This window comes from Falco punctatus (genome assembly GCF_963210335.1).
Source record: "Falco punctatus genome assembly, chromosome: 2".
Lineage (NCBI taxonomy): Eukaryota > Metazoa > Chordata > Aves > Falconiformes > Falconidae > Falco > Falco punctatus.
The window spans coordinates 92,519,245-92,547,062 of NC_137581.1; the positions used below are offsets into that span (position 1 = coordinate 92,519,245).

A 27,818-nucleotide genomic window follows, 5' to 3' on the forward strand; every position below is an offset into this window, starting at 1 on the left:
AATAAATAAAACCATGCAAAATAATGGTGTATTCACTGAAATTTCTTTTATTTGTTTTGGAGAATGAAAAGGGTAATACTGAAGCTGCTAGTTTTGGGGGGGTTATATGGCTATTATTTACACATTGGATACGATGCTTTAGGATGGCAGCAATGCTGCTACATATATATCGACAGCTGAATAGCACTGCTGCCTATTTGCTCTCTTTGAGTATCACCAGTATTTCTTAAAGCTCCAGCTGCTGGAAGCAAAGGATTAAAAAAAAAGTAAGCTTAGCTTTAATTCTGAAAAATCTGTGGTCAAGCATTAAAAAGGTGCCCTGAATAAAGACAGAGGAGCCAGAAGTCACATTAAACAAACTTCCCATTTCATTTTTAGTTCGCACTATTTCTAAGGCCACCTTGTAACTTTGAAAGCTGTATTCATAAATTTCAGTCACTGGGACTTGTAACACCTTGGCCAACATAACACAGAGAAAGTGAAAACCAAACCCTTTCAGATCAAGTTGGGTTTCCTACTAATTTCTTAAGTCACTGAAGAACGTCTAAAATTTATTTTTACCACTTGGGATGTGTATTGACTTCTGTATTTCACTCAACTTGGGCAACGAAGACAGACCAGTCTTTCTCAGCGCTGTGGCTACTGTGACCTGCAGAATTACTGCTTCAGCACCTGCCTACAGCAAACTTAACACGCGCAGCAAGCGAATTCACGTTCCCTTTCATGTCACCCACTTCCCATTGTATTAGAAGATGTATAATAAAACTATTGACGCAAAACAACAGCTACTAACACATACATCTAGGTTGAGGATTAACATAAATAACTTGTGCCCTTCTAACAGATGAGAGGATTATATGGTATCCTATTGTGTAGAGAGTAAATAATCAACCTGATTTCTTTCAGACAAAAGCTAAATTTGAGGCCTGAATTATTACTTCTTCCCTAATGATAAAAGACAGCTGCATAAGGCAAAATGTGCAGTGATGTCTGAGCACAAAAATTAGAGCAACTCTCAAAAGGCTTTGCAAAATTCAAAGAGGAGCAATAAATACTCCTATTTAAGGGAAATAAAAATTGAGATATTTATTAATTTTATTAGAACTGATTTTGATATCTCACTCCTCTCCTGCCTTTGATCCCGCTGCTTCTTCTTGAGACTAAATAGATCAGACTGTTAATGAGACACTTCAGGATGTAAAATTACCTGCAAAATTGTCCTTCTCCCTGGGAGCTTCCCAAGCCCAGGCTCAGTTACCATTACCATAAGCCGCAGAGCAATTCCTGAGCTTGGGATTTGCATTCTCAGGAGATGCACACAGTGATGCTGTTATACCTGAGGGAGCAGAAATCAAAATGCATGAGGTCAGAGGACAATTTTTATCGGTCTGAAAAGACACCGATTTTTCAGGGAGATACAGGCTCTCCTCTCCAGCTCATGCAGAAACTTTTCCATGCAGTTCCTGAGAAATGCAGAGTTACAGAGCATACCTGCTGTGGGGCAGGGTGGCTCACACACCCTTCTGATGGTTTAAAATAAAATTATGATTTTAAAATGATGCCTTAGGTTTGATGCAAACATCGAGAAAAGAGAGTGAGAGACAGAGACTCACACCTTCTTTTACTGACTTGTACAGTGTTATTTACAAATTCTCAGTCTACTAGGATGATCCCACCCTTCCAGGATGCCAGCTGCTGTTTGCAGGACTGCCAGATAGAGGAGGGGAAAAAAAAAAAAAAGTATAAACTTCTAGTTGTCATGATGCTGTATTTTACAGAGTCACTGCTTTAGAAACGAGATGACAACAAACTGGCTTCAGTTTTGGCTACCCTAGTTTAAGAAAACAATAAAAGGAAGGAGAAAAGGCCCAGAGAGAGAGAGGCAGCAAAACCAACCAGAGACAAAGAAATGTCTGGAAAAAGACAGACTGAATTCCTCTGTCTATACTGGAGAAAAAAACCACAGGAAATTATAAAAAAAAAAAAAAAAAAAAAGGCAAATGGAGAAGTAAAGCAGAAACTTCTGTAAATACATTTGTATAGAGGTTATACTGCTGAGCGTGATTACAGGTATTACTCTGTCTCAGTTCACAGAAGACAGAAATTGCTGTGGTCTAAAGTGAAGCGGATGCTGGTCTCGAGCAGACTGCAGCAATCCATGCTTCAGGATTCAGAGATGCCAGAAGAAACACCAGCACATCAGCCAAGGCAGTGATCATCCAAAGTCTATTTACTGAACCATTTTTGACAACTTTCGGATTCTTCCCTTTTCCTGCAACACTTTTTGGCACTGCCCAATGTCAAAGTGACATCCAGGCTGAGATAGGCTAACCTGGAGCAGCAGCTATGCATGTGCTGTGTTAGTGTTGCTGTTAGTCTCAAATGTTATTTCTGTAACTTTTCCCAAACTCTATCAAGCACCCTTGGGTTTCTGTGCTCAATGTTTGAGCCCAGTGCAGGTTTTCACAGACCATTTCAATATCCAGATTGCAAACCTGCAAGCTCATGAAATGATCTGCACCCAGCCCATATGTCATGAAGAGGTCCCTGTGCATCATCACCCGCACCCAAAGCCACTCCAGAATCAACCAAACCACAGCAAAGTTGTAAGCCCAACCATACATCTGTAGGCAACAGCAAAAGCACGCCGAGTCCCTTGGGCTGTGGGCTGAGAGCAGGACCAGCCAGTAAGCACCTGTGCTCTGTTCAGTCTTTCCAGTTTGCGCAAACCCAAGCAACTGCAGGGTGCCAAACTTAGAAATCAAGGCAAAGGAGAAAAAAACTATGGTTGAGGATTCAACCCATTAAAATATGCATTAAGCTAAGTTAGCTTTATAACTAAGGTGGGAAAAGTCACACTGCATTTTTCTTCCTCCAAACAGAGCTCACCCACGGTGGTAAAACTCAGAGCAGGAGGAAGACACTGCTGGACTGCCTCTGCAGCCCTTCCGCCTGCTACACCTGGCACAAACACCCAGTACCTGTCTCACTCTGGCATAGCCCCACGGGCCCTTAGTGGCCAGCTCTAATTGGAGCATGATACACCTGCAGCAGGCTTAAAAATATGTGTTACTATTTGCCCTAATGCAAGTGGAGTAAATAGGTTAGGGTGACCCATGAAGGCCAGCTCCAAATCAGAGCCCCCTGAAAGTCCTGGGATACCTGGATCGAAGTTCCCAATGGAGGATTTTTGCAGTAAGGAATGCAGAAAGTGCAGCCCTGAAGAGGCACCTTCTGAGTTACACAATCACCCGATATTTGGAAAACAATCAAAGAATCAAAGCAACAGCTTTTTTTTTGTTTGTTTGTGTTTGCCATGTGGTATGGTACTAAGCACTGGAAACAATATTTTTCCCAAGGGGAGCTCTTTCAATCCGAGGAAACATTTTAGCTGATAGCTTCAAGTGACCAGTGATGCTGGCAGCACTGGTTTCTTTAGCATCCAAGCTGAGACACCCAAAAAGGAGTTTCTTTTCTGTTGGTAAAGAATAGTGCCTCCCAACACAGCCACCCCCAAGGGCTAATTACTTTTGGAAGTGCACACCTCCATCACCCAAGGTGAAGACTCTGAAGGGAAATTGCTGTTAGAACTCATTAACGAAACAGGAAGCCATTATTTCTCATTGAGTATACAGTGTCCTTTAGAAACAGCACAGGGCTGGGAAACAAGACCCAGCTGAGATCATGTGCTGGCTTTTTCCTCTCAGATAAGAGCATGAAAACCGTAGTAAACAAAGCATGCTCTGTATTGGTCTGCCAAGCACCGGTATTGCTGGCTTAACGCACCCTGAACCTGCGACAGACAGCATCAGCTACTGAATTCTTTACGTGACCTTGGAAGGGAATAGTTGGCGTATCAAGTGGCAGCCCTACATCCAAGCCTCCTGCCTGGCACAGCTTTTGTAGGCACATTACTGGTGTGTGTGGGGGTGGAGCAAGGTACACTGACTTCCCTGCTCCTTCAGAAGCACGGTTACTTTTCTTGAGCCATGTCTTCCCTCCATCGTGGTCCCACCAGAGCTGACACAGTGCTTCCTTCTCCGCTTCCCTCCTTGCTGGGCTCTGCGTGCCATTTGCTGTCACAGGGCTGGGCACACCATCACTGATCCGCTACTGCTCATCCCCACAGGGTGAGGGCATCCTGTAGCAGACAGATGTTACCTGCATGTTTGCCAGCTGTTATATCCATGCTCCATCAAAGACCACAGCACAGTGATAAGTAACTTCCCTACTTGAACCGAAGATGGGAAGTAAAAAAATGAGGTTTCTTGTGGGAGTAACCTAGCTAATAAAGAACCCCCTCTCCCTTCTCCCTCCAAAACCAGGTAAGATGCAATACATAGCCTTGGTCTTGTCTAGCTCATCACATTTCTGATGCATAAAGCATCCTCAAAATGTCCTCAAATAAGACAGTCTTCCTACCTTGTGCTATTTAAGTTAACAATCAATAAACGTGAGCCAATTCAGGATCTAACTGGGAATACCAATTGGGCATTTAGCTGGGATAAGAGCTAATGCCACTGCTTCCAGACAGGTCCCTACAACTGTGGTTGCTGAGGGGATACTGGGGACTTGAGAGCCTGCTGCAAGCTGACCTCACGTACCCAAGCCCCCCCCCCCCCCCACTCCAAGATGCATTTGTTTTGAGGGCACACTGTGCCCAAGGGGCTGGTGGAGGAGGTGAAACAGGAGGGAGCAATGAGACCACCAGGTAAAAGAGCGATTCAGCTACGGGCTACAAATGGCCAGGGATCTTGTCCATTTGTTAATTCTCCTTTATTCCGCTTTGCCGCAGAAGCCATGTAAGCATCCCATCTAAGCGGGCATGCCTGTGAAGAGGCACTACCTTAAAAACAGCAGAAAGACAAAAAAGGACTTTTGAAGCTTCTCTTATTTCTTTTCCTTCCCACTTCCACTAAGAACTTTTTTTCTAGAGCAAGAAGATGCATCTTTTAAAGAAAGATTATTGGGAACGTGAATTTAAATATGGAGTGCCAATCTAGATCTGCATGAAGGCACCCCAGAGTACCATCTAATGGTAAAAACTAAGAATGGAGGAGCCATCTAAATCCATCCCGCTGCCGATGCAGAAGAGCTCCCTACAGGATATTTACAAGTTTTTAACACCTTGGCCTTGTGCCTCACGTGCACCAGAGACATATTTTTAGGGCAATAAAACATCACTTGTCATGGTTTAATGCTGTATTTACTACTAATTATTTCCTCTTATAAAGCTCTGCTCTTTGGATAGCTGTGACATAATCCTTAAAAAAATCAGACTAGTTAAAGAGAAGTACCCAGGCCCCTCCAGCTGCGTGCCCACCAAGGCCAGCCATTCCATGTTCCTTTTCCCAGATTAACTTCAGCTCTTGCAGTTGACAAGTGGCCAAACCCACTGATGATGGGGGTGCTGGGGGCAACAGCTGGAGTCCTCCTGCTGCTCCCGCCTGGGCACCCTCCGACCAAGGGTCTGCTGGAGGCTGGAAATGGCGCTCCCTTCATGGCGGTGCCATCCAGGGTAGAAAAAGGTGAGCTTCCTCGGCCTTAACCACAGAGCTAAGTCCGAATTCTGTCAAAGTGAGGCCTGACAAAGTAAAAATGAAGTTCTGACTTAAGCGAAGCCTGAGGAAATATGATTTCACTTTACGTGTCTCCGTCTCTCTCTCGTACACACAACTCCAACCTAAGTGATTTCATCTTCCATGGCAGAAGGTCAGCCATTTCAACGCTGGTTTTTTTCCACAGCGAGTCACAGTTTCTGCTCTCCTGGCAGATCTGCACAATTGACATCCTAAATAAACCACAAAAGCAAGGCAATTTGAAGTTATTGGACGCTTTTATTTTAATGCAGCACCCAGCTCCATATCACATACATTTTCCAAAATTAGATGGGCATAGTATAGAACACTATACATTTTGCAGCTTACCACGTGGACAGTCTGCAGCTGTGAAAACAAATTGCTTAAATCTGGCTATCTACTTTTTAAGTTAAAATTCAAATATATAATAGCCTCAGGGTACTTTTTTTTAGATTAACAATGATAATGCTTGCAATACAATTTTTTTATACCAAAGAATCATTAACAGAGTAAAACATAATGCATATGTTCACAGCACATTATCATGAAGATAACTGAAAAAAGCTTCAAAATACATCGTCTCTTCTCAAACGTACTATACCACTTAGGATCTGGGGTTTTTTTTCCTGAAAAAATACTTTTACTCTTTAGTCAATAAAATATGTGGCTTCATGAGCCCATGTATTTTCTTGTCAAGGACCGTGTGTGCTGAAGGGATGGTGCTGGAGAACAGACACCCCTCATTCCCTGGCTAGCAACTTCTACCAGCTCTCCTTCTCCTGACCTAGAAGCTCAGCTGGCAGAAAGCAGCTTATACACCACCAAAAGGCAATTTTCTTGTCATGCTCATCCTAAATGCTCACCATGAAGGGTTCCCATGTCCCAGCCATGCCTTTGGGGTCATTTTACCATGCAAGCTGTCACCACCCCACGCTGGTTAGCCCTGGCAGTGTCAAGCTGGGACTGTGAATGATAGCTGAACAAGTTCCTCTCCCTGATCTCGGAATTCTGTATCCACCAGCAAAACTACTGCCATGCATGTAAAAATAGTTTGGAGATAGTATTTTGAGTTAAAAAGGATATTCACCAACTTACCAATAACAAGGCTGAATCTACTCATCACTGACATTTTTGCTACATCACCAAAACTGTCTGGAAGAGAGAGCTGAGAACTGTCTGGAAAGAGGTGCTAATGTTTCCACTGCATACTAGTATAAAATTAGTAACCAGAAGAAGGACATTGATTATTAAGAATTAATGTTTGTTCCCAGAGAGTTTGTTTAAAGGAATGCCTCTGAAATGAATGGAAGCTGTTTGCCTTGCATAATTACCAGGTCATTATTTATATTTAAAGGCTCACATAAAAATGGCTTGATCTATAAAGGCAACCAGTCACTACACTTAGCTGGGAATTCTTCTTTTCGACCACTGAATTACCATGTACTGAAACATGTATTTCAAACAAAGGTATCAGGTGATATGAACATTAACAGATCCATACAGAAATGCATGATCAAAAGGAAGACACATGAGTGCACACTCACACAGACACAGAGGAAGATTCTTATCTGCTCTGCCTAGTCTTGGCCCGCAGACAAAAGTATTTAATTGTCCAAACCAGAATAGCTGCAGGAAATTGAAGACTGAGCAACGGGCATCAGGCTCACGGTCAGCGCATCCTCTCACGTGCAAGGAAGCTGTGCTCCAGCTCCTGTTCCCAGTTACCCTGTCTTGCTGGGGATGTTCTGCTCTGCATAAATACCTACAGAAACCATGCACTGAGGAGAGAGAGACCTCATGCATGGGGAGCTGCTCTAGCTCCTCGGTCAGGCTGTAAGCTGGGATAAGCAGATCCTAGTTGCTGTTCTCAGTCAGGCATGTCAGGGGCTTAAAGTTGATTGCTCTCCTGTCACTCAAGAAAGTGCGCTGAACACTGAGCAAACTGCCTGTGAGCTCTCCCCTTCTGACCAGCTGCTGTGCTTTGGGTCTAGGGGCATCTCCCATCCAAAGCTTCAGAAAGTAAAGGTTTCTGCAAGAAATTACGACTTTGCTGTACCCACATTTTTCCAAAGGAAGAATTATTTTTTGACAAAATTTGTGATACTGCATTTAGATGTGAATTCCGTCCAGCCAGGTTCTGTTGATAGTACTCATGTGCATAGCTGCATGGAGCAACTGCCAGAAGCGCTGCCCATAGCTTCACGATGCCCTCTCCTCTCCTCTCCCTCTGAAAATGCTAACAGACTCCCAAAATCAGACACATTTTTTCATTTTGCATGGGCTATCATGAATGCTTAAGTACTGAGACATACAGAAGAGTAACTTCCTGCATCATATGTATAACACACCAACATTTCTCCTTGAATATTTCGCTTTACTCTCTATGTGCAGTAGTGTATCATCACAGCTGACATTTCACCAAACAGAATATAAATCAACTCACAGTGCAGGCCTTGAAGTGGGACATTTGAAGCCCAGTGGGGCATTTGATTGCAACCCTGAAAATGCAGGGATGGTTAAAATTTTTAATTTATTAAGTCCAGTGGTAGAGTAACAACTGAGTAAGTATTTCATTGTTGGCTAACCAAGTATCCTAATTGCCAATGAATGAAACCCCCTCCCTGTACATTAGAAGGGAGACATTTGAAAAAGACATAAAGCAGACTTTTCCACTCTTCCTTTGAACAGCATCTGTTCCATGAATAACCCAAGTGAAATAAATGGGGGATTATTCTAAAGGAAGCTCCCATAAAACATGAAAAAATTCTCCACTGCCTTCAAAATGCAAATGTGCATGCCCCTCTGTCATCATTGAAAAACTGTCTTTGGAAAATCACTATAAAATAAAAAGCAAATGTGCCATATGATTATTTCCTATTGAATAGTAGGGGCTTATTAACCAAATGACAATGTAAGAACTAAAAAGCAAACAGAGCAAGCACTTAACCTCATTAAAATCTCAGGAATGACTCAAGTGTTATGAACATATGAAATAAATGATTGTAACTTCTGAACAGTTCCACTACTAGCAAGAAGGCAGCAGCTCTTTTGCAGCTTCCCGGAAAAGTCTGCAGTTCCTGCATTTTGTCACTGACCTGGAATGACCGCCTGACCCCAAGTATGCAACAGTCACACAAAAGAAGTCTCAAATCCAGAGAAACGGTTGTTACTTGGTGACAGTGATATCTAGTTGAATCAAACCCAATGCATTACAAAAACAGATTTGTAGTAACAGTTCTGCAAATACTTATTGTCACCTTCAGACTTCTGGATCCATGTCCCACACCCGTATCTCTTTCAGAAAAAGCGGCCCGTTTCCTCATCACTTTGAACATCCCTATTGATGTCTGCCTTATCTCTCAACAAAACTTTTGGCTGATCTGGTATCCTCTGATATCTCACTGCAGCCACTCCATAATACACCCAGAAGGGAGGCTACCCAGATGCTTCAAATCTGCTTCTCCTTCCTCCCAGCCCCAGGGCCACCCTCTAGCTACAGGGAGAAAGCATCACACCAACAACAGTAAAAAAAAAACTGTTTCACCACTTCTGCAAGGCAAACGCGTACAGTTAAATTAGGTCAGTGAACAACAGGATATGAAACACGTGCAGCGTCATGGTTAAGATGGATAACAGGCAGGTGACCCTCCCTTGCAGTGAGGCACACACCATATCCATGGTGGGAGCAGGGCTGGCATCGTTATGTCTGAAGTTGCCCAATCTAAGAAGACTGGCCCAAGAAAAAAAGAGCAACGTTAGTTAGCAAGCTTCCATTGTGAGAACTGAGACCCAAGCCAACGACCACTGCTTCCACAGAAAAATCCCTATAGGATCCAGTTGGCCTTGGATCAGACCCAGGTTAAAAACTAATCTTTGTTTCTTCATTTAGAAAATAGATGGATGAGCATTAGCAGCTTTATCCTATCAGCAGCATCTCCAGTGAGGTGCAAAGGAACCTTAATGAAAGCCTGTTGAAGGCAATTATTTCCATCACACGTTTTATAACCTCATATATAGCACTTTTGCTATCTTTCTTCTTTTGGAAGTACAGTTCTTGTACACCTTCTTACAACAAATCAGCAGCTATTAAGACAACAAAGCAGACTAATATAAATGTACACAGAACAGCTCTTATAAAAATGCCCTGAAAGCATTTTTAACCTCTTGTTAGAAATACGCTGTTGTTTAAAGGAAAAAAGCTGTAAACCAGTGATCTCAAACACAGTAAAAGTATGCAGAGACACTGGCAGTTGCAAGCAAGTGATCAAACACTGGTGATATGAAAGGTATAGCTCAAAAACCATTTTTTTTTTGTAATTTCCAAAATAATTAGATTTTAGTATTTTTTTACTGTTCTTTCTTATGATTTGAACTTATAAAATACAAGTTCTGTAAGATTAAAATATATCCATGATTGCATAATAAACAGTACTAAGAAAATAATTATCTGGCATGCGATTGCGGATAGACTCTATGTCTAGTGAGCTTTATTCCTGTAATACATTAAACCCACAGGTACTCCACCGTGATATAATCCTACAGGAATCAGTAACATCCAGAAGACCATCTCAGAAGATGAGGTTTATATTTAAGTAAGAATTCAGGAATTCTGTACCTCCTAATGATTGGGCAGGAGGTGCTGCCAGAACACATATAAATCAGGAATTCTTTACATAAATAAAACACTCTCAGGTTATTCATTTCAGCGGTAGACTGCATTTACACATCAGCCTGGGAAGAGGGAGGAAAGGCGGCAAAGCATCCTCCCATGCAGAAATATCCAGCAGTCAGCTATTTGTTTTCTGTACCTCCTTCACCTGCAAAAAGGCAAATGCGTGCAGCGGGGTGAAGGGAGACCCAACAAGCCGGTCCTTCCCACCACCGCAGCCAAAACCCTGCTCAGCTGCACCGCGCTCCTCTCCTTGCATGGCTGTCAGGACCCGCGCTCCGCTCTCGCTGCTGCACGGCGGTGCGGGAAGTCACAAGACGGTGACGGGACGTAGCTGCTCCAGCTGTGTTTCCAAGGCAATTCGTTCCTTGTGAACCTCCTGCAGGAGGGAGAGATGTGCTGTAACTTTTGGGATGCTCACATGCACCACCCTGCTCTGGTGGAGAGCAGCCAGGCAGACCACTGGCACCGACTGGAGGCTCGGGGCTCTGCTGTTTAAATAACTCTCCTTGAGGTCTCAAAACATCCCACCGATGCCCTACGACCACCCCACACAGCTGTCCACTGTCTCCTTACAGCAAGGCAATATAGAGGCTCGAGCGCTTGCTTCGATGATCACGGAGAGGAGTCATCCACTGGCCAGTGGAACAGCCTGGGATGCAATGGAGCCATTTTTACCAAAGTAAATCAGGTTATTTTGAAATCACATTTCCCTCAAAACTGCTTATTGAGAAATTTTGGTTCACACAACCAACCTCTTTCCTTTTGGGAATGAACACCACTTAGCTTTTCTAAGACGACACAGGCTTTGCAATCTACCTCTTCGGCAGCTGTGGCAGGAAGATTACCAGTCTCAGCTGGAAGCTAACTGTGAGGGCTTTGGGGATCACCGATTCTGGAAAAGTCCTTCCTGGTCTCGAGGCTGCCCCCGTCTCGCTGACCTCCCATCAAAGGGCTCCCTGGCCAGTGTGGGAGCCAGGCTGCCCTGCGACTCCTCCAGGCTTTGGTACCCCATTTAGAAGGCAGGCTCAGCCCCCTGCCACGGGAGTGCACTTGAACACTCCCTGTGCCTCGGTGAAAGCTGTGCCTGAGGGGTACCCCTCAAGTCTTCTGGTCTCCATAAAACCAGCAAAGCTCTGCTCCCATCAGAAAGCTTCCAGGCAGCAATATGACTTGAAGGACAGGTTCAGTTTTCTGCTCTTGTGTGAACTTAGGCAAATCCCTGTCCTTCCGTCCTTCTCTCACCCTGCTGTAAAATACAGGTAACAGTACTGGCCTGCTTTGTGAAGGTCAGGGAGTTTAAGCATGCTGAAGGTCGCGCATGGAAGCAAGTAAGACCTGAGCTAAGGAATGATGGCTATGTGCTGTCATTAAAAGCTTCCATCTCCATGCTTATCTCAACTGCTGTCCTCCATTTTGATGATTCCAGCGCATCTACCCTGCATCCCCCTCATGGGACTCTTGAAAAGCAGTTAAGAATTGCATTAAGCAAAACTGAACATCCATCAAACTTTCACCTTGACTAGAGAAAAAGTGCAACTGGGGGTTCACCCCCCCTTCCAGACAAGTGCATTCATAATATACAAGGAAGAAAAAAGCTGTAGCAGATGAAAAACTGAAGTCTGTACTACCTTTGGACTAAGACAACAGAAAAATGAGAACTGGTATTTGTAAGAAAACAGCTCCTTGAGAACATATTAAAAGACAAGTCAGCAGACATAAAGAATCAGTGTTAGATGTTCGTGTAAAGCATGGTTTAGCCAGTCCATGCATACCAAACGCCTGACTCCAGGAGACTGTTACGTAGCACAACTGATCAGAAGACAAGTTACGCTTGAGTTGCTCTCCTGCACTAGGTGACACCGTATTACCAAACTTTTCAGAAAGACGAAGTTCACCCTTTAGACTTACTCTAACTGCCAGTGGAGCCATAGGCCCACTCGTTAACACTTTTCCCAGAAAGCCTCATCCTACCCACATATACAGTACAGTTATTCCCTTCCAGAAAGCAGGAATTAATGCAGTAGGTCTCATCTGAGAGGATGAACAAGACTCTCTGCTGGCAGTGACACATAACTGATTGAAGGGAGCTTTGTCACTAATTTTCAATGCACTCCTTACCTTCAGCTGCTGCTGGAGCTCACTGTTCAACCTGGCGAGCACAGCATTGGCTTCTTTGTTTTTTCGTATAGCGGTCTGAATAGCCCTTTTCTGCTTGGAAGACTGTCTGCCAGACAGATAAAATACAAAACATTTCAATTAAGAGCCCCAACAGTGGCTGATGCCAGAAGATCAGCCATCCATTTTGCACGTCTGTACTCTGTACACACTGGACTACACTTCAAAGACAAGGTACAAACTACAGTTAAGAGAAAAAAAAAAAAAAAAAAGGTAACACTGAAATGAGATGGCTGAATCGGGTAGACTATTTGAAAGTAGAACAGCCAGACTTGTTAACCTAAATGACAGAAACATTTTAGGTTGTCTCAATTATTTAAAAATCACTGCACTCTGATTCAGCTTAAGAATAATCCCTGCATAGCTGTGCTTATTGCAGCATCTTTGCATTAGCTGTTTTCAGACACTTGTAAATGAGTTTTAAAGATTCAGGAGTGGTTAACAGAAAATACAAAAAGCATTCTATGTGGAGAGAAAGGACATCTGCATGAAAATACCATCTCAGATTTTTTGGGCCACTGCTGATTCTGATGTGTCTTTACTTCAAAAAGTAATCTTTCTGTCATTCAAAGCAGTCATTTCCACCAAAACCATCTGATGTCACAAACAGGAAGAGGTAGATGCCTTATGGACTTTCCTCATCTCTCTTGCTGTTTAAATAAAAGATTTCTCTCCTATTATTATTATTATTACTCTATAGCCCATGGTAGCTAATCTGGAGGAAATTAGTTAGGCAAACAGTGACAAAAAGAGACAGTTCTGTACATAAGGACCAATCTATTCTGCGAAACAGGTAACAACAGGAAAAAGGAAATAAAATACAGAAAATACTGGCCGAATACGCGAGCCTTTTTCCAAATAGCTTATTTTAAAGTCTTACATGAAGCATCAAGAGCTCTTTAATGACAAATTTGATCTAAACCAGATGCTCTATTTAAAGAAGGTCCACAGTGGTACACAGTCCCCATTAGCTCTTCTCTCTACAGGGCTGATGGCACTGATCTTTGCAACAGAATCTGTTTTGCAGCACAGACAGGTCTTTATGCTGTTATCTTCCAGTGAACTGTCAGTTTTCTGCTTCACAATTTTGCTTCTAAGTACTCTCCATAGGCTATAAAGCAACAAACGATAGGAAAAACTAAAAACCAGGGTGATATACCTCTGTGGTCATGTAAACATTTTAGAAAAGATATAGACAAGGCAGTATTAAGTTGAGATGCTAACAAATGCTGTTATCTTTCTTTGAACCTCTATGGAATATGTACTCCCAAAGCACAAAAATAGCACTTTAAGAGCATCCTAGGAGTCTCACTACTTATTCTAATCTCCAATTATGCAGCACAGATTCAATCCACTGATAAACAGTTTGCCAAGAACTGCTCAACTGATTTGGGCAGCTTGGTTTTGTTTCAGACTGAATCAGACATCCTTGCAAGGCTTTGGGCGAAGGCGGGCTATAATGTTGGCACACTGTTTCAGTGGAGGGAGATGTATAGATCCAATAGGGCTCCAAGTGCCTTTGCTTACAATTTGTACAGTCCCTTCTCCACTGCCACTAAATAAATACGTAGTGAAATCTCTACAAGTCTTTGCTGCTGTCAGTTTCAACAGCTGTATTTCTGACAGCAAACACCACAGCCTGGGTTTGGCAGTTACTGGATTATCACAAGTGGTCTATGGCTCAGATCATACCAGTGGCAAGATCATTTCCAACCTGCCTTGTGATGATGCAACATCAAGCATCTTGTGACTCTGTTTCCTACATTTTTATCTGGTCATATCTGTCCACATGAATGAGCAAAATTCCAGAAGATATGTGCAAGGCAAAAGCATGCACCCATGGATCTAAAAGGAGTTGTGTTACAGATGCTGGCTGAACAGCTAGGCCCGCTCTTCAGACATGTCTACCAGACACAGAGGCAGAACACCTTTGAAGAGGCTATCAATCATTTCCAACTTACACAGTCACTACAGACTTAAGTCTGCATTTGAAAAGACAGATGTAGATTTCAGAGACCTGTATCTTGTGAAGCATTCTCAAAACCAGAACTATTAAGCACAAAGTCACACAAAGAGCAAACCCCACCACACCAGATCTCACGGTGCAGCCTGGTATGCTTGGTACAGGTTTTTACTTTTGGACTGGGAGGTGAGGCTTGACTGCTGGCAGGGAAGAAGTCACATTTATAGTGGGAGAAAGCTCGGGAGTCTCCAGCCCCTGCGCCTCTGTCCGGAGCTTCCTGCGAGCAGGTTTGGACGGTGGCTGAGCGAGAACAACCTCCTGCAAGGGGGAAGCACAGCAACATTAAGTCAGGCCATATGCATCCCATCATTAGGCTGGGGAGTACTTGTGACATAGAAATTGCTGACAGCTGGCCTAAGATTTCATAATTTAAAGAGGTACAGAATTCAGATTTGGTAATAGCTTCTCAGGTTTCTGACTCTGACAAAAGGAACAATAACTCCTGCAACCCCTTAATGAATGAAATTATTATATTGGTGTTTTGCCTTCATCGGGATGAAAAGCTCCTCAGAACTGGATTGTACAGCTCTGTGTGCATTTGTGGGGGGTGGGGGAGTACAGACGGAGGGGGTATAAATATATATATACTAGCCCCTGGTTGACCCAAAAGCATTAAAACCAAAACAAGATTTGTTTTTAATTATGCTCAGTTGGTAAGAATCAATAACCAATCACTTGCATGCCAACTTACTCCCTCGCCCATCTGGCATAGAGTCTCTCTCCCTTCTCCCCTCCTCCCTTACATGAACCAACACTGAAAACAGGTTAAAAAGACAAACGCATAAACCTATCCATGCAAAATGAACATGTTGGAAATGTAGGAGGCCAGTTAATTCTCTTGATAAGCTGCATGAAAGAAATAGTCTGTTTTGTAGGTAAAAGAATGTCTTGGATTTTTATGACTTCAGTGGCAAGAAGTGTTTTCATTATTTTAAATTAAGACATCCCTTCTTTTGCAATGAGAAGTAGTTTTAATGCCTTATAGCTGTTTTAAATCTGAAATATAAATATATCCTTTTCAGTGTATTTTATTATTAGATCTCTCTTATTCATGAATGAGAAAGTTAAAACTCAAAAAGATGAAGTGAACTGATAAAGGTCATACATTTAGTGTCACAGTCAAGACCAGAGACCAAATTTTATTATCACTTGCACAGTGCCCGTTTTGCTGGGCCAGACTATCTTCCTGATTGTATTTTGGCCAAATGTTAATAAAATAAGAAAAAAACCCACCACCAAACAAATAAGGAAGCATTCAATGACCCAGCAATTGTAAGAAAAAACCCAACACTGTAGTAAGCTGCGCGACTCAGCAGAAGAGACTATTATGAGTGACACAGAATGAAACCAACTAAGACCACCAATGCTTAGTATTAGAGGGATTACAATTATTAGAGGAATTTAAATAATAAGGAAACAAGAGGTTTCAACACTAAAAAGCAGTTCTGCCGTTACTGAAAAAAAGAATAATCTAAACATATTATGAGATCTTTTGATCAGGATATCAGCACATCAGTGCTGCACAGCTCTCAGATCATACCATGCTCTGAAATCCTACGCTTATGTGCAGCTCTTTGCAAACACACAACGTAGGTCAAGTGAGGAACTGGCATGTGCCTTGTACAACTATAAACTGGTGGGATGACAAATGCACAATCCTAGTCTTGGCACCTCGAAGTGCCAAAATCCTATGAAATCCTCTTCCATTTCAAATGCAATATTGGAAAAAACGATCCAACACCTAAAAGCAGAGCCCTCTGCAGGGGCTCTCTGGCTGGCTGCTGTTGCAGCAGGCTTTGGAAGGTGGGTCAGCACCGCACCAACCACCTGGCCTTCCACACCCCATAGCCTGGTGCTTCTATGTGTTTTGGGGATCCAGGTGGGACAAGGGTGAACATGAAGTAGGTGGACCACAAGGATTTCATCTCCCCAGCAGGGCTGCAAAGCAGAGCGAGGAAGAAGCAGGGCCAGGCTAGATGCAGCACGTCATGAGCACAAGCGGAGCAAGGACACTGTTCAGAAAGACCTATCACATATAGCAAATGACACCGGACATCTGTTTGTGCTCCCTGTTAGGGTAAGAAGTGTGATGATGCTCCCTGGGCAAGGTATATACTACATACAGCACCTGCCAACAGTTCTTGGCTGGGCTGAGCAAAGGTCTTGCAGATGCTCCCTGGCTGCAGGAGGGGCTGGAGCGGGAAGGATCTGCATTTCCCCCCTGTCAAAACCTGTTCTGGCTGGGGCTGGTGGAAGGAGGCAGTGGGAGCATGACCAGGAGTGGGGAAATGCTCACAGCCACTACTAAGGCCACTCCATCCCTAAGCAAGGCCCTTTGACGAGCGCCACTGCAATTTTAGTGCTTACTTTATACAAATGGTATGTTCATACAAAAAAAAAATACTAGAAACTTCACAATCTTGAGCAGATCTTTCCCAGCCTACGTACCTTTAGTGGCAAATCCCGACCTCTAGCAAACAGGTGTGTTTACATCAAACCCGAATCCTCAGTAACTGGAAGCAAGAAGTGCGTCACCATTTGGAAGAATTACAATGAGACAGGGGTCGAGTACAATCAAGCTCTTTTTTGTCTTCCCTAAGGCTCCACAAGCCCCTATTGATTTGAAACAAATGGCAAGCTGCCTCTCTCAAAGCACATGCATCAATGTGTATATACTAAGACCTTTCTTAATGATTTATCTGAGCTGATGTCACACGCGATCCCAGTTCTCTCTAGCGTCTTGACCTCCAGAGAAGGTAAACATGTAAAAACGTAACCCTAACCCCCTGTTTAATTGCTTTAAAACTTAACACAACCGCATTTGTTGATGAAGGCAAATCACAACGGTACAAATGTGTGCAGGTCTCACCTTTTTTGCTGAACTGTTCTCTTCTGCCTGTGATGGGGGTCTACTCATCTGAGGATGCAATTCAACCTCAGATGGCTGCTCTGTCTGCAACAACAAATCAGATATTGCTACACCCAGAAAACGACTACCAGTCACATACAATAAAATCAATGAAAGGAAATGTTATACACAAAATAAAAGTTACTTTAACAATTCAACGGTAGGGGAAATGGACATCTAGAGTGACAGCTAAATGGATGACATGTGTCTTTTCCAGATTTTTAATGAAACAGTTTTCTTGCATTTTATTGTGCTAGGAAAACAAGAGAAAAGTTTTCCTGTGAAGAGTTAGGAACCATGTCTCTGAATGCAAATGACATAGTACCCAGAATTTCTTCTAGAGTTACCCTTTTGGCCTAAATACTCAGAGGAAGGCTAAGGGGGGTGGTGGATAAAAGCTAGAAAGATCTCTGATGCGCCCTATCACCTTATTATCTCCTGAAGCCAATTAAAATTCATTGGAGTAAGCCTCTGCCTTTGAAGTTTGTAAGGTTGGAGTGAGAAAATCTGAATTATACCACAAATTCCACTAAAGTTACTGAAAACACAAGTCATAAAGAAGCCAAGTAAGTCTTTCCTCTTCCTGTCTCATGTTTCAAACAGAAACTGAGCTGAACGCTCACCACACAAGTCTGCCCTTCAACAAACCAAAACACCCACCACCCAGTATATCCGACCAAGCAGCAAATTAAAACAGAGGGCTAATCCGTTGCTTTGCCTCTCCTGAAATCTTTCTGCATCTTTCAATTTGCTTCACCAGGACAGGGCATGGCACATCAGCAAGGGAAGGGCGGCAGGACTTGGAAGTGCCTGTCCCCAGGCACGTGACAGCAAACATGGTGTAAACACAACACGGCTGTTTTCTGTCTGGAAGGTATGGGCTTGATTCTCCAAGACGGAGAAGGCTGGCAGGAGCAGGAGGTTGAGGGCACTGGGCACTGGCAGATGGCCTCTTCTCCTCTTTCCCACTTCTGCCAAGTTAGAACAACGCTGACAATGGCCCCCAGGCAGGGCAGGCAACCTCTCATCCTGCTCCCTCCTGAAAAAAGGCTTGTTTCCACACAGGTGAAAGCTTGCATTTAAAATCAAGTTCAATGCAAAACCTCAAACTTTCAAGGAGCCAGGATTTTAGCCACAACAGTAGCAACAGTGACTTGTCACACACTGAGGAACCTAATTTGCTGTTGCCACGAGGTTTCTGCACAGGCCCATCAAGCCCTGTAGCAGTCACAAGTTTCCCACTGCTTAACCACAAGTTAAAAAAAATAATGAGAGAAAGCACAGAACCTGGTATAAAAAGGAGGAACTTTTTCATAGCACTTCCATGTCTTCCATAACAGACATAATAAGAGCTGTACACAAACTTGCAGGGGAAATGTGGTTCTGTCAGGCTACTCCTGTTCTCCAACCATAAGGTGTTGTACACGTGCACAGAGGAGGAAGATGTGGGATTTTTTTTTTTAAAACGCACATGAAACCCCTAAGGAGAGGAGGAAAAGGTGTTTGGCTGACAAGATCCCTCTCCTCCCCTCTTCCAAGTATGCTACATCTGCAGCGTAACCTCATGTTTAAAACCAAAAACAACCCACCCTGTAATTTTCCCATATTTGAATAATAGTATCTCAAATACTTGGATTTTAATAACTATTGGATACTAACATTTGAATTCTAGAAGGCTTTTCATGGGTTGAAGTCCTCCTTCTGTCTGTAACTGTAGACTTCTGGTACAAATGGAAAAGTGAAATGAAAAAAGCAATCTCGTTTTCTGTCTACAAAAATCAAAGATGTTTAAAAGTCTATTTAATGCAACACAGCGTTTCTTTATCAGCAAGCTGAATAGCCCACAACCTCCCTGATTTCTACAACCACTTTTTATGTATTTGAAAGCAAAGAAGGCTCAAAGCACTGGTAACAGTAGCCTGGCAAAGTCCATGAGGCTTTAATGAATGATTTGGGGATAGCAAAGCTCAAATACTCCACAGAACTGCATGATAAATTCGGGCCCAAACCACATCACTTTTGCAAATCATTCATTTAGGGACAGCAAGAGTAAATACAGTTTTGCAGAGAGCCACGTAATACACATACTATAAACTCCTCGTGGTACAGCTTTGCTGCACAACACAGAGATGACAGAGGTGTAGGAGAGCCAGCTCTTAATGACCCTTCTTGGACAGGGAGCATTAGAAAGTCCCCTAACCTCGCCAGGCGGGCACCTTCTGGTACTCACATTCTTGTTGGAGTCTATGCTAAACCTTCCATAAAAAGCAGTATATTAACTTATTCCACAGAATGAAAAAGACCAACCCCATATTCTTTATGCATAGATAAAAATCCAGCTTTTCAAGAATCAATGTGTTCAAACAGCATAGAAGTAACTAAATAGACTGGTACGCTACAACGCCAACTCCAAATAAGCAGGAAAACTGAAATCACAAAATTACAGTATGATAAAGCATGGGGGGGGGAATGGGGAACCCCAAACTTTTGCAGAAACACACCCATCCCACCCCCCTTTTTTTTCCTAAATGGTCTCATTGCAGGAGAATAATGTTTTAAACTGAAGGGAAGCGAAAAGGGAAAAGAAGGGTAAACTTTGTGTTCTGGTGGAAGCAAATATAAATTGGAGTGCTGATGCCAAAAATGGTAAGATTTCAGAATTTCCAACAGTTTGGTATCACAGTTCTTCCTGGTGCAAGGTAGTTTTTCCTAGCCAGGCTAGGCTGTGATGAGGCTGTCACCCTAACAGCTGTGACAGCCGCTGTGCTGCAGGGCTGTGGTACCCCTGGCTGAGGCTGGGCCACCGGGCTGACCACCCCTCTCTGCTGCCAGGACCCCAGGATGGCAAAGCTCAGCAGCCAGCGGGGCAGGGGCTGGCTGGAGCAGGCAGGTGGTAAAAATAAATGGACAGTTATATTTGGCCAAAAAAAAAAAAAAAAAAAAAAAGGAAAGAAAAATAATTAAAAAAAAATAGAACTAGTTGGAGTGATGCAGCTCACGTGTAAGGAATAAAACCAAGTGACTGCCATGTCCTTAAAGTGCCACCTAGTGGCATCTGGGACAGGCCATTTCTGAGTGCTCTGCTTGAAGGAGAGTACCAAAAAATTGTGTTGGCATTACCCAGAGCCTGCCCTCTGAGCCTGCCCCACAGGCTGGGCAGACAGCCGGGTTGGGCACGGTAAAGCTGCGGCTCTTTGAGGAGCCTCCTTTCCCGCTCACGCAGAAGCCAGGCCTACCCATAATGATCTGCCATTACAGCTGCAAGTTCTCCTCTACCAAACACCTCCATTCCTCAGAGCAACAGGCTTGTGACAAGCGCCCAAGCATTAAAACAAAATCAGTATGCTGTTACAGGGGGTTTTGTTCAGGGACAGAGAGCATTTAACCCAAGCAAAAAAATCTTTTGTTAACTGCAACATGCATCCATGCAAAGAAGGTTTTGCTAATTCAACCAACCCAACAAAGTCCTCTAGCCAAGGCCTGAGAGGCTTTACAAATACATTTGCAAGCTGAGTCTCCCCACACAGATCTTAAAGGAAAAGTAACTAACACTTGCTTTTTCTTTTGGTAGATGGATTCTTCACAGATTTCCTTCCCTTCACTGATGTGGCCATAGGGTGAAAGCCAGCCTATGCAGCCTTCTGGTCATGGGCAGAGTGGGACTGGCTCAAGGATACTCCAGTTCCAAGCTCCCACAGCGGAGTGTAAGGAAAAGATAAGGAGCAGCTGAGGTGTGTTCCCTTTAATTCTTCTTTGTTTTTATACCACACTTAGTAGTCTTTGGGCAACTCGTTTCTGATTCGGAAACACAGCAATAAACTGCCTCCCTCCATCACCACATCATCTTCAAATTTAGTCACATCTGAGAAACTTCTCACCATTATATTAGGGTTTAAAATTCCTCACCACCGGTTTACAAAACTGAAAGATTATACATTATGCAATACGGTCTTCCAGAGGAAAATTCAGTTATAGTAGCGTAAAGCACTCTTCAATGAAAAGCGTCTCACTCACACGCACAGAATGGAGCAAGCTGCTGACATAGGAAGTGCTGGCACAGCCAGGTCCCCATCCAGGGCTACAGCGGACGGGCAAAGAGCATCCTGCTCATGTGCACTACCAGCAGTGCAAATGAGCTGCAGCCCAGGCCTAAGAGTACCTTCATTTTACGAAGAAGTGCAAGTGACCACAGAAAAGAACAGGACAGTGTCCTATTCCAAATCTCCTGAAGAGCTCCTCTTTGCAAAAACCAAAGCCCAGCTGTTAACAGGCAGTATCTCCTTCTTCCCCAGCACAGTCACATATTCTCTAGGAATAGCCATACCCTCCTCATTCTTCCACACAGAATGGCCAACAAAGCTTCTGTACAACAGCCACAGCCAGAGACCAGCCTGTGGCCTCTGGCCAATATTGAGCATTAGGACAGGTAATTCCTCATCATTAAGGAGAGCATTAGGAATCACAAATGCTTATTATTTCATCACATGATCCTTGACCAGTCATTCATAATCTCCTCACTGCTCCATGTGATGATACTTAACAGTACCTTTCTAAAAGAACATGTAACACTCACTTAAGCACCAAGTGCTTCAAAAGCCTCAGATGAAAGATTTTCCGAAGCGTAAGAGAACGCACTACCTTAACAACTGGTTCTCTGCTTACATTTCCAATTCTTTTACTTCACAACACTAGAGTATATGTAGATTTCACACCCACTTTTTGACACAAAACATAACTGATCTTCCAGAAAAGAAGGTCTACATGGAGTTTTCATATTTCAGTCACCTTAGAGCCATTCTGCAAGAGGTGAAGTATACATTCAATCCTTCCCACAGTTCAATCTCACCCACACTTATGCTCCATGCTAACTTTACACATGGAAATAGTCCTATTGGAGTCAATGGCGCTACTCACAGAAATGGAATTATCTCTGTGCATTCATTGGAATGCCCATAATCATTACCTTTACATGTCACTGCTTAGCTTTGCAAAAAACTATTGAGAACAGCTTATCTGTAAGAAAAGGTAGGATACTAAAAGTGCTTAATGCTCAGTATGTGCCCATTGCAATCTTCTATCATCTCTACATAAGTTCATTAAAGAGGTATTTTGCTCCTTTCTAAACATTCACATTTTTGCACTTAATGGTAATTTCTAAGCAGTCAAGATGTCTCAGTTCCAGTTTCTGTGAGCCTTGTGCATCCCACACTGAATCATCAATTCTTTTTATTGCTCGTTACAAAAACTAAAAATGGCAAGACAGAAAGAAAACCCGAAGGGATGCAAATGCAACAAGCTGCCAGGGTCTTAGTGTGCTGCCTGCCTTCTCAGCGCTGCGCAGCCCTGAAGTTTTGATAAGCTTTTTCTTCCCCTGAGCTATCTGAGGGCTGGTGATAAGGTTGAGGAAAAAAAGCTGTAAATACAAACAAATTGCTGCAATGTTCAGCCCATTTGCAAGGAAAGAATAGGACCCAGATGGAAGCATTAACAATCTGTTTTAATACTCCACTTCCACAAAACCAGATTAACGTAAGCTAGAGATGGGTATGCGCATACCACTAGAGATATAGGCACTGGATTCTTTTTTGTTGTTGTTGGTGGTGGTGGTTTTATGATAAATGTGAAGCCAAATTAAAAAATTATTACAACATATTTTAATTAAGATACTTGCCCTTCTTCCACTCTCCCAGAAACCTCTTTAGAAAGGACTTTATGGCATGCATCAACTACTCCCCAAATTCAATTTTAACTGTGCTAGTTTCCACCACTTCTTAAACCGCAATTTATTTTGTCTGGCCATTTTAGATTTAATATATAATTTTCATGAGAGGAAGATAATCCATTTGTATTACATTAAAGTAGCAGATGGCAAAATATTTCATGTTACAGAGGACTTTCAGTTTTATTACAGTTACATGCTTCTTCAGTACCTATTGCACTGATTAAACAACATATGTTATTTTGCAGCCAAAACTGTAGAGATGATCAAAAAAACCACCTTCTTCTTGCACAGCGGTTGTAAATGCAAGCTAAAAAAGCATTCCTTTGGTTTAATATAAAATGGTTGTCTGGAAGAATACCATCACATATACAAATAATACGCTGCCAAAAGCAAAATCTTCACCTTTTTTTAAAAAAAGTTTTATTTCTGTAACAAAAGAGTTAGTTCCTTCCTGTAAAACTCCAGGTGTCCTGCCAGCACTTGAAATTCCTCACATATTTTTAGAGAGTAAAGCAGTGCCTGAACTGGCCGAGTATTTTCTCTCAACAACCTTGTAACAGAGATAAGCAAACCCTACCTCATCCTCGATGTATCTCGGCTTTAGGTAAAGACGTTGGCAGTTGGGGGACGCCCCGACCAGCTCCCAGCATGGAGCCTGCACGTGGCCATCCCACTCAGGAGGCCAGGAGGTCTCAGCGGGACTGACAGGAGCCCTTCCCCACCTCCGCAGATCAGCGTGGGCACACATCTCTGACTGTGGGCACGCATCTCTGACCGTCATGGACCCAGCCTGAGCGCACCCCAGGCTTGGGGCTCTCTGTGGAGTCAGCAGAACTTGGAGGCATGTTAGAAGAGGCAACTTCTTGAACCGGGTCCCAGTTTTCACTTGCAATTCTGGATGGTGAACGGTCAAAAAGCTTCAAGGAATTATGAAGTATCAAGTAACATTTGGAGAACGGAACATTGGATATATTAAAAAGAATAATAACTTTGCTTTCCAGCACCACCAGGTGTCCGTGACTAGGCAGGGTGAGCCACTCATCATCCCTCATCACATTTTGTTTCCATGATTTCACCACATCAGTAACATCTAACAGTAAGGATGGCCGCTAAACTGACAGCCTAATTCCGAGCTCATATAACAGCAGGGTTTTAATCTTCAGAGCTGCACTGTACCCAGGATACTTCAATTTGATAATGTTAACAGCTGCCTACCTGCTCCAGTTCATCTGAACATGTTGCCTTCACCTGTAATTTTTTCACTGCCTGTCAAAACTGCCAGCATGAAACCAGCAGGAAAACTAGGTCCCAAGGCCTCCAGAAATAAAAAGTCCAGCACAAACCAGTGCGAATTCACAAAACCACCAGGCTTAAAATTTAGACTCTGGGAAAAGAGACTAGGAATATTAGTTTTTTCAGCCAAGATATACAGGGTTTTCTTCCAGTCCCACAGTTTTCAAATCCCCTTATGCAGGGCAGGCAGGATTGAAGATACACTTCCATTACTGGACAGGAAGGTACTGAAATAGAGGAATTTAAATAAAGGAATCTAATTGGGCAATGTTGCAGATAGTGAGCTGATGTTGGATAAAATCCTGAAGTTATATTTGCTCTTCAGAGTTCATCTGTAATTCCTATTAACATAAGTACGTTACTAAATCTCCCACAGTAAGCTGCTGTGGTAAATGACTTCTATAAGCTTAAAAGCCAACAGTAATGAAGTGTTATTTTGTTTTCCATTTAAAAAAATAACAACAGAGGCTTACTTGAGATGTGCATACTCACATTTGGTTCCAGTGGACTGTTACTCATGAGCACCCAAAGTTATTTCCTGCCTGAAATCTGCATCACTGCAAATCAACCACACGACTACTGCCTTTCTGTCATGATTCTTATTGCCTCCAAGGTACACAAATTTTCTACCTACAGCCCTGGGTCCACACAAAAGTTCTGGCACCACCTTTATGCCATTTCTCCTTAATCAGTCAAGTTTACTGCTGAGTTAGGAACACAGAATCAGGAAAAATTACCTGAGGCACTGAATCCAGTCCTCTACAAGCCCAGAAAAAAACCCTACAGTAGGTAGTTCAACAAGCTACAGGTTATCTTTCTATGTAACATCACTCAGGGTGGGGGGGATGATGATGGGGATGACAGAAAAAAAAAATCCTAAAACCTTAAGATTTCTTTTTTTTTTAATAAAATAAAATAAAATAAATAAATAATAAATAAAATAAAATAAAATAAATAAATCATAATAAAATAAATAAATAAATAAAATAAGTGGGGAAAAGCCGTAACTATAGCGTGTCGTGGGAAGTGAGCAAGAGAAGTAAGGCGTTGTCAGTGAGTGTCCTAAGTCTGTACAATAGCTTGTAGCATATTAAATATTTATGGTCCGAAGAAATCGGGGAACTGATACAGATGAAGTTATCCTTAAATCCAGGCAGCTATTGCAGACTTGCTAAACATGAGATGTGCTACTAGGGATTACAGGAGGTGTCAGCGAAGTTACACACAGGGATATATACACAGCAGTAAAAGGAAAACACTTCAAAATAACACATCATCCAAAAAAACATCCTAGTCCTTCTATAAGCCTGTTTCCATACATAATCTTTCCTTTCTTTAAAGAATTTAGGCAAACCTGAATTACTTTCTTTTTTTAATAGGAAAGCAACATTGAACTGACAATTCTAATAAAGCATTTCACACTGTGTTTCACAATGTCTTACTAGAAACCTTGATTCAAATTGCTTGTAGTGTAGAAAGATATGGGCTGGAATTTGGGTTAAAAGACCATAAACTAGAGATAATGGTATAGTCACATTATGTAAACTTGCCTTTTTTCCATCTTCATGTATTAAATTTATTTACAGTCACCATAGGGCCTTCAGATGAAAGCACCACTACACTGCAAAAATGTCTGGTGACAGCTCTCAGGAAAACCTGGGTACAGTTTGTGGACTGATAAAGTTGATACAACACTGACTTTAGCAATGGAGAAAAATCCCAAGGAGACTGAGCTACCATCATCTTTTAGAGGCCATCAAGAAGAAAGAAATGCAGAGTTAATCCACTAACTCTAGAAACACACTGTAAAGGCAAGAAGAGATGCAGCTGCACCTGTAAAGGTGTCTACCCACCAGAGGTGTGGAACAGCACAGGCTGGCAGCAGCAACCCAGAGCAGAGAAGCCAGCCCTGCTGCTATTTCCCCCAAACCCAGCCAACTCCTCTCAGCACCCCAAGACTTGAGCCTCCCATAGTAAGCCGTGCATCCACTGAGCTCTGGAGTCAAGGCTACAGCAGGATTAGCTCGAGGTTTTACCTTGTGCTATGCTCAGCCAATGATACAAACCTTCTCCCTCGTTAGCGAGCTGACTGCACTATGGAGACAGAGTTAAACGCACACATAATTTAATAAATTTGTGATATAACTAGAGACATTCGGCACACACTGAATAACCAGTGTTTCAGTAACTTACCGAGCTTGATTACCTTGGAGGTTCTGACAGGAAAAATAATGTTTTCCTAAAGGCTGAAGCAAATGCTACTAAACCCAACAGCAACCCAGGACCAAAGTCAAGATGCCGTTTCTACAGTGCTCTCGATTAAGCTCACAGAAGGACTTCTGCTCCACTGAAATGTAACACGCACCCCTTGGTAACTCTCTTTTACACACTTCGGCCTTTACATCCCATGAGCCTTTTAATCTCACTCTAAAGAGCCAACTGGTTCAGGCTGCTTCCCAGCCATCCACAGAAAAGTGTAGCCCTCAGAAGAAATTATTTTCCTCTCCTCCTCCATCAACTGATTTTGAAAGCCGAGCCAAAACAATCATACCACAAGCATAGTTATATGGTGCACAGCCACCTGAAATATGTAGGGTTCGCTTCATTTCCAAGCTACATTTGTCATTCACAGGGCTTAACTGCAGACATATAGCAAAATGTTATGGCAATAAAAAAGGATTTTCAATAACATTGTTGAAAAATAAGTTAACAGAAATTTAAGGAGAGTTTGGTAAATCTTGAAACAGGAAAAAGCTGAATGTCGTTTTAGCATCATGTTTTTTCTTCCGTTCTTGATCCTGACTCAGTTTTGAAAGCAGATCTCTCCCTCCAACTTGTTCTTGCTCTTTAAATCAAGGGCCCCACCAGACTAATGTAACCCATATGCTTACTATGGCTTACATGCTATTTGTAAGGGTCAGCCCAGCCGAATTATAACCCCATCACACATACTTCTCTACTGTCTGTTACCTTTATCACAGAAAGGCATGCTTGGAGATAAAATAAACAATGTGACAAGTGTGAAATTCATTATGTCCTCAAGAACCAGTTTTATGTACATTTTTGGTAGATGTTAGAACAGTAATAGTTTTTTGAGATATTTAATTAAATATTTTTTAAAAATCGTAAGAAATAAATCAAGTAAATGTAAATGATGCATGTAAGCGAATATATTCATTACTCAGTAGATAGAGAAGCCACTTTTTTCTTTCAGAAACCAGACTTTTGTATTGGAGAGGAGTGGATCAAGAATTTCACATGTGAATCTTTTTGTGTTTATCATTTCAGAAAGGTCCTATATTCTGCATGGCCTGGTGTAGGATGAGCAGTTGGTTCAATATTTTTGAAGTGGTAAGGACATGCAACATCTCTCCTCACTGCCCTGCTAAGGAAACGCCAATCTATCAGAGAACAAGAGAACGAAAAATTAGCAGAACCTTGCTTGA

General features: G+C 42.5%; 1 protein-coding gene across 5 annotated transcripts in view; it reads right to left on the reverse strand.

Moving 5' to 3' along the window:
- Positions 1-5,817: 5,817 nt before the first annotated feature.
- The window catches only part of REPS2 (RALBP1 associated Eps domain containing 2), a 104,250-nt gene continuing 82,249 nt past the window's right edge, over positions 5,818-27,818 (reverse strand). For 3 of the 5 annotated variants that reach the window (XM_080377147.1, XM_080377148.1, XM_080377150.1), the window contains 4 exons: positions 17,319-17,402; positions 14,562-14,707; positions 12,370-12,475; positions 5,818-10,627 (listed from right to left, as the gene is read on the reverse strand). In XM_080377147.1, the coding sequence (XP_080233273.1) occupies positions 10,559-10,627; positions 12,370-12,475; positions 14,562-14,707; positions 17,319-17,402 (405 nt within the window). In that variant the 3' untranslated portion in view covers positions 5,818-10,558. The other 2 variants (XM_080377149.1, XM_080377151.1) reach the window with 2 other exon arrangements.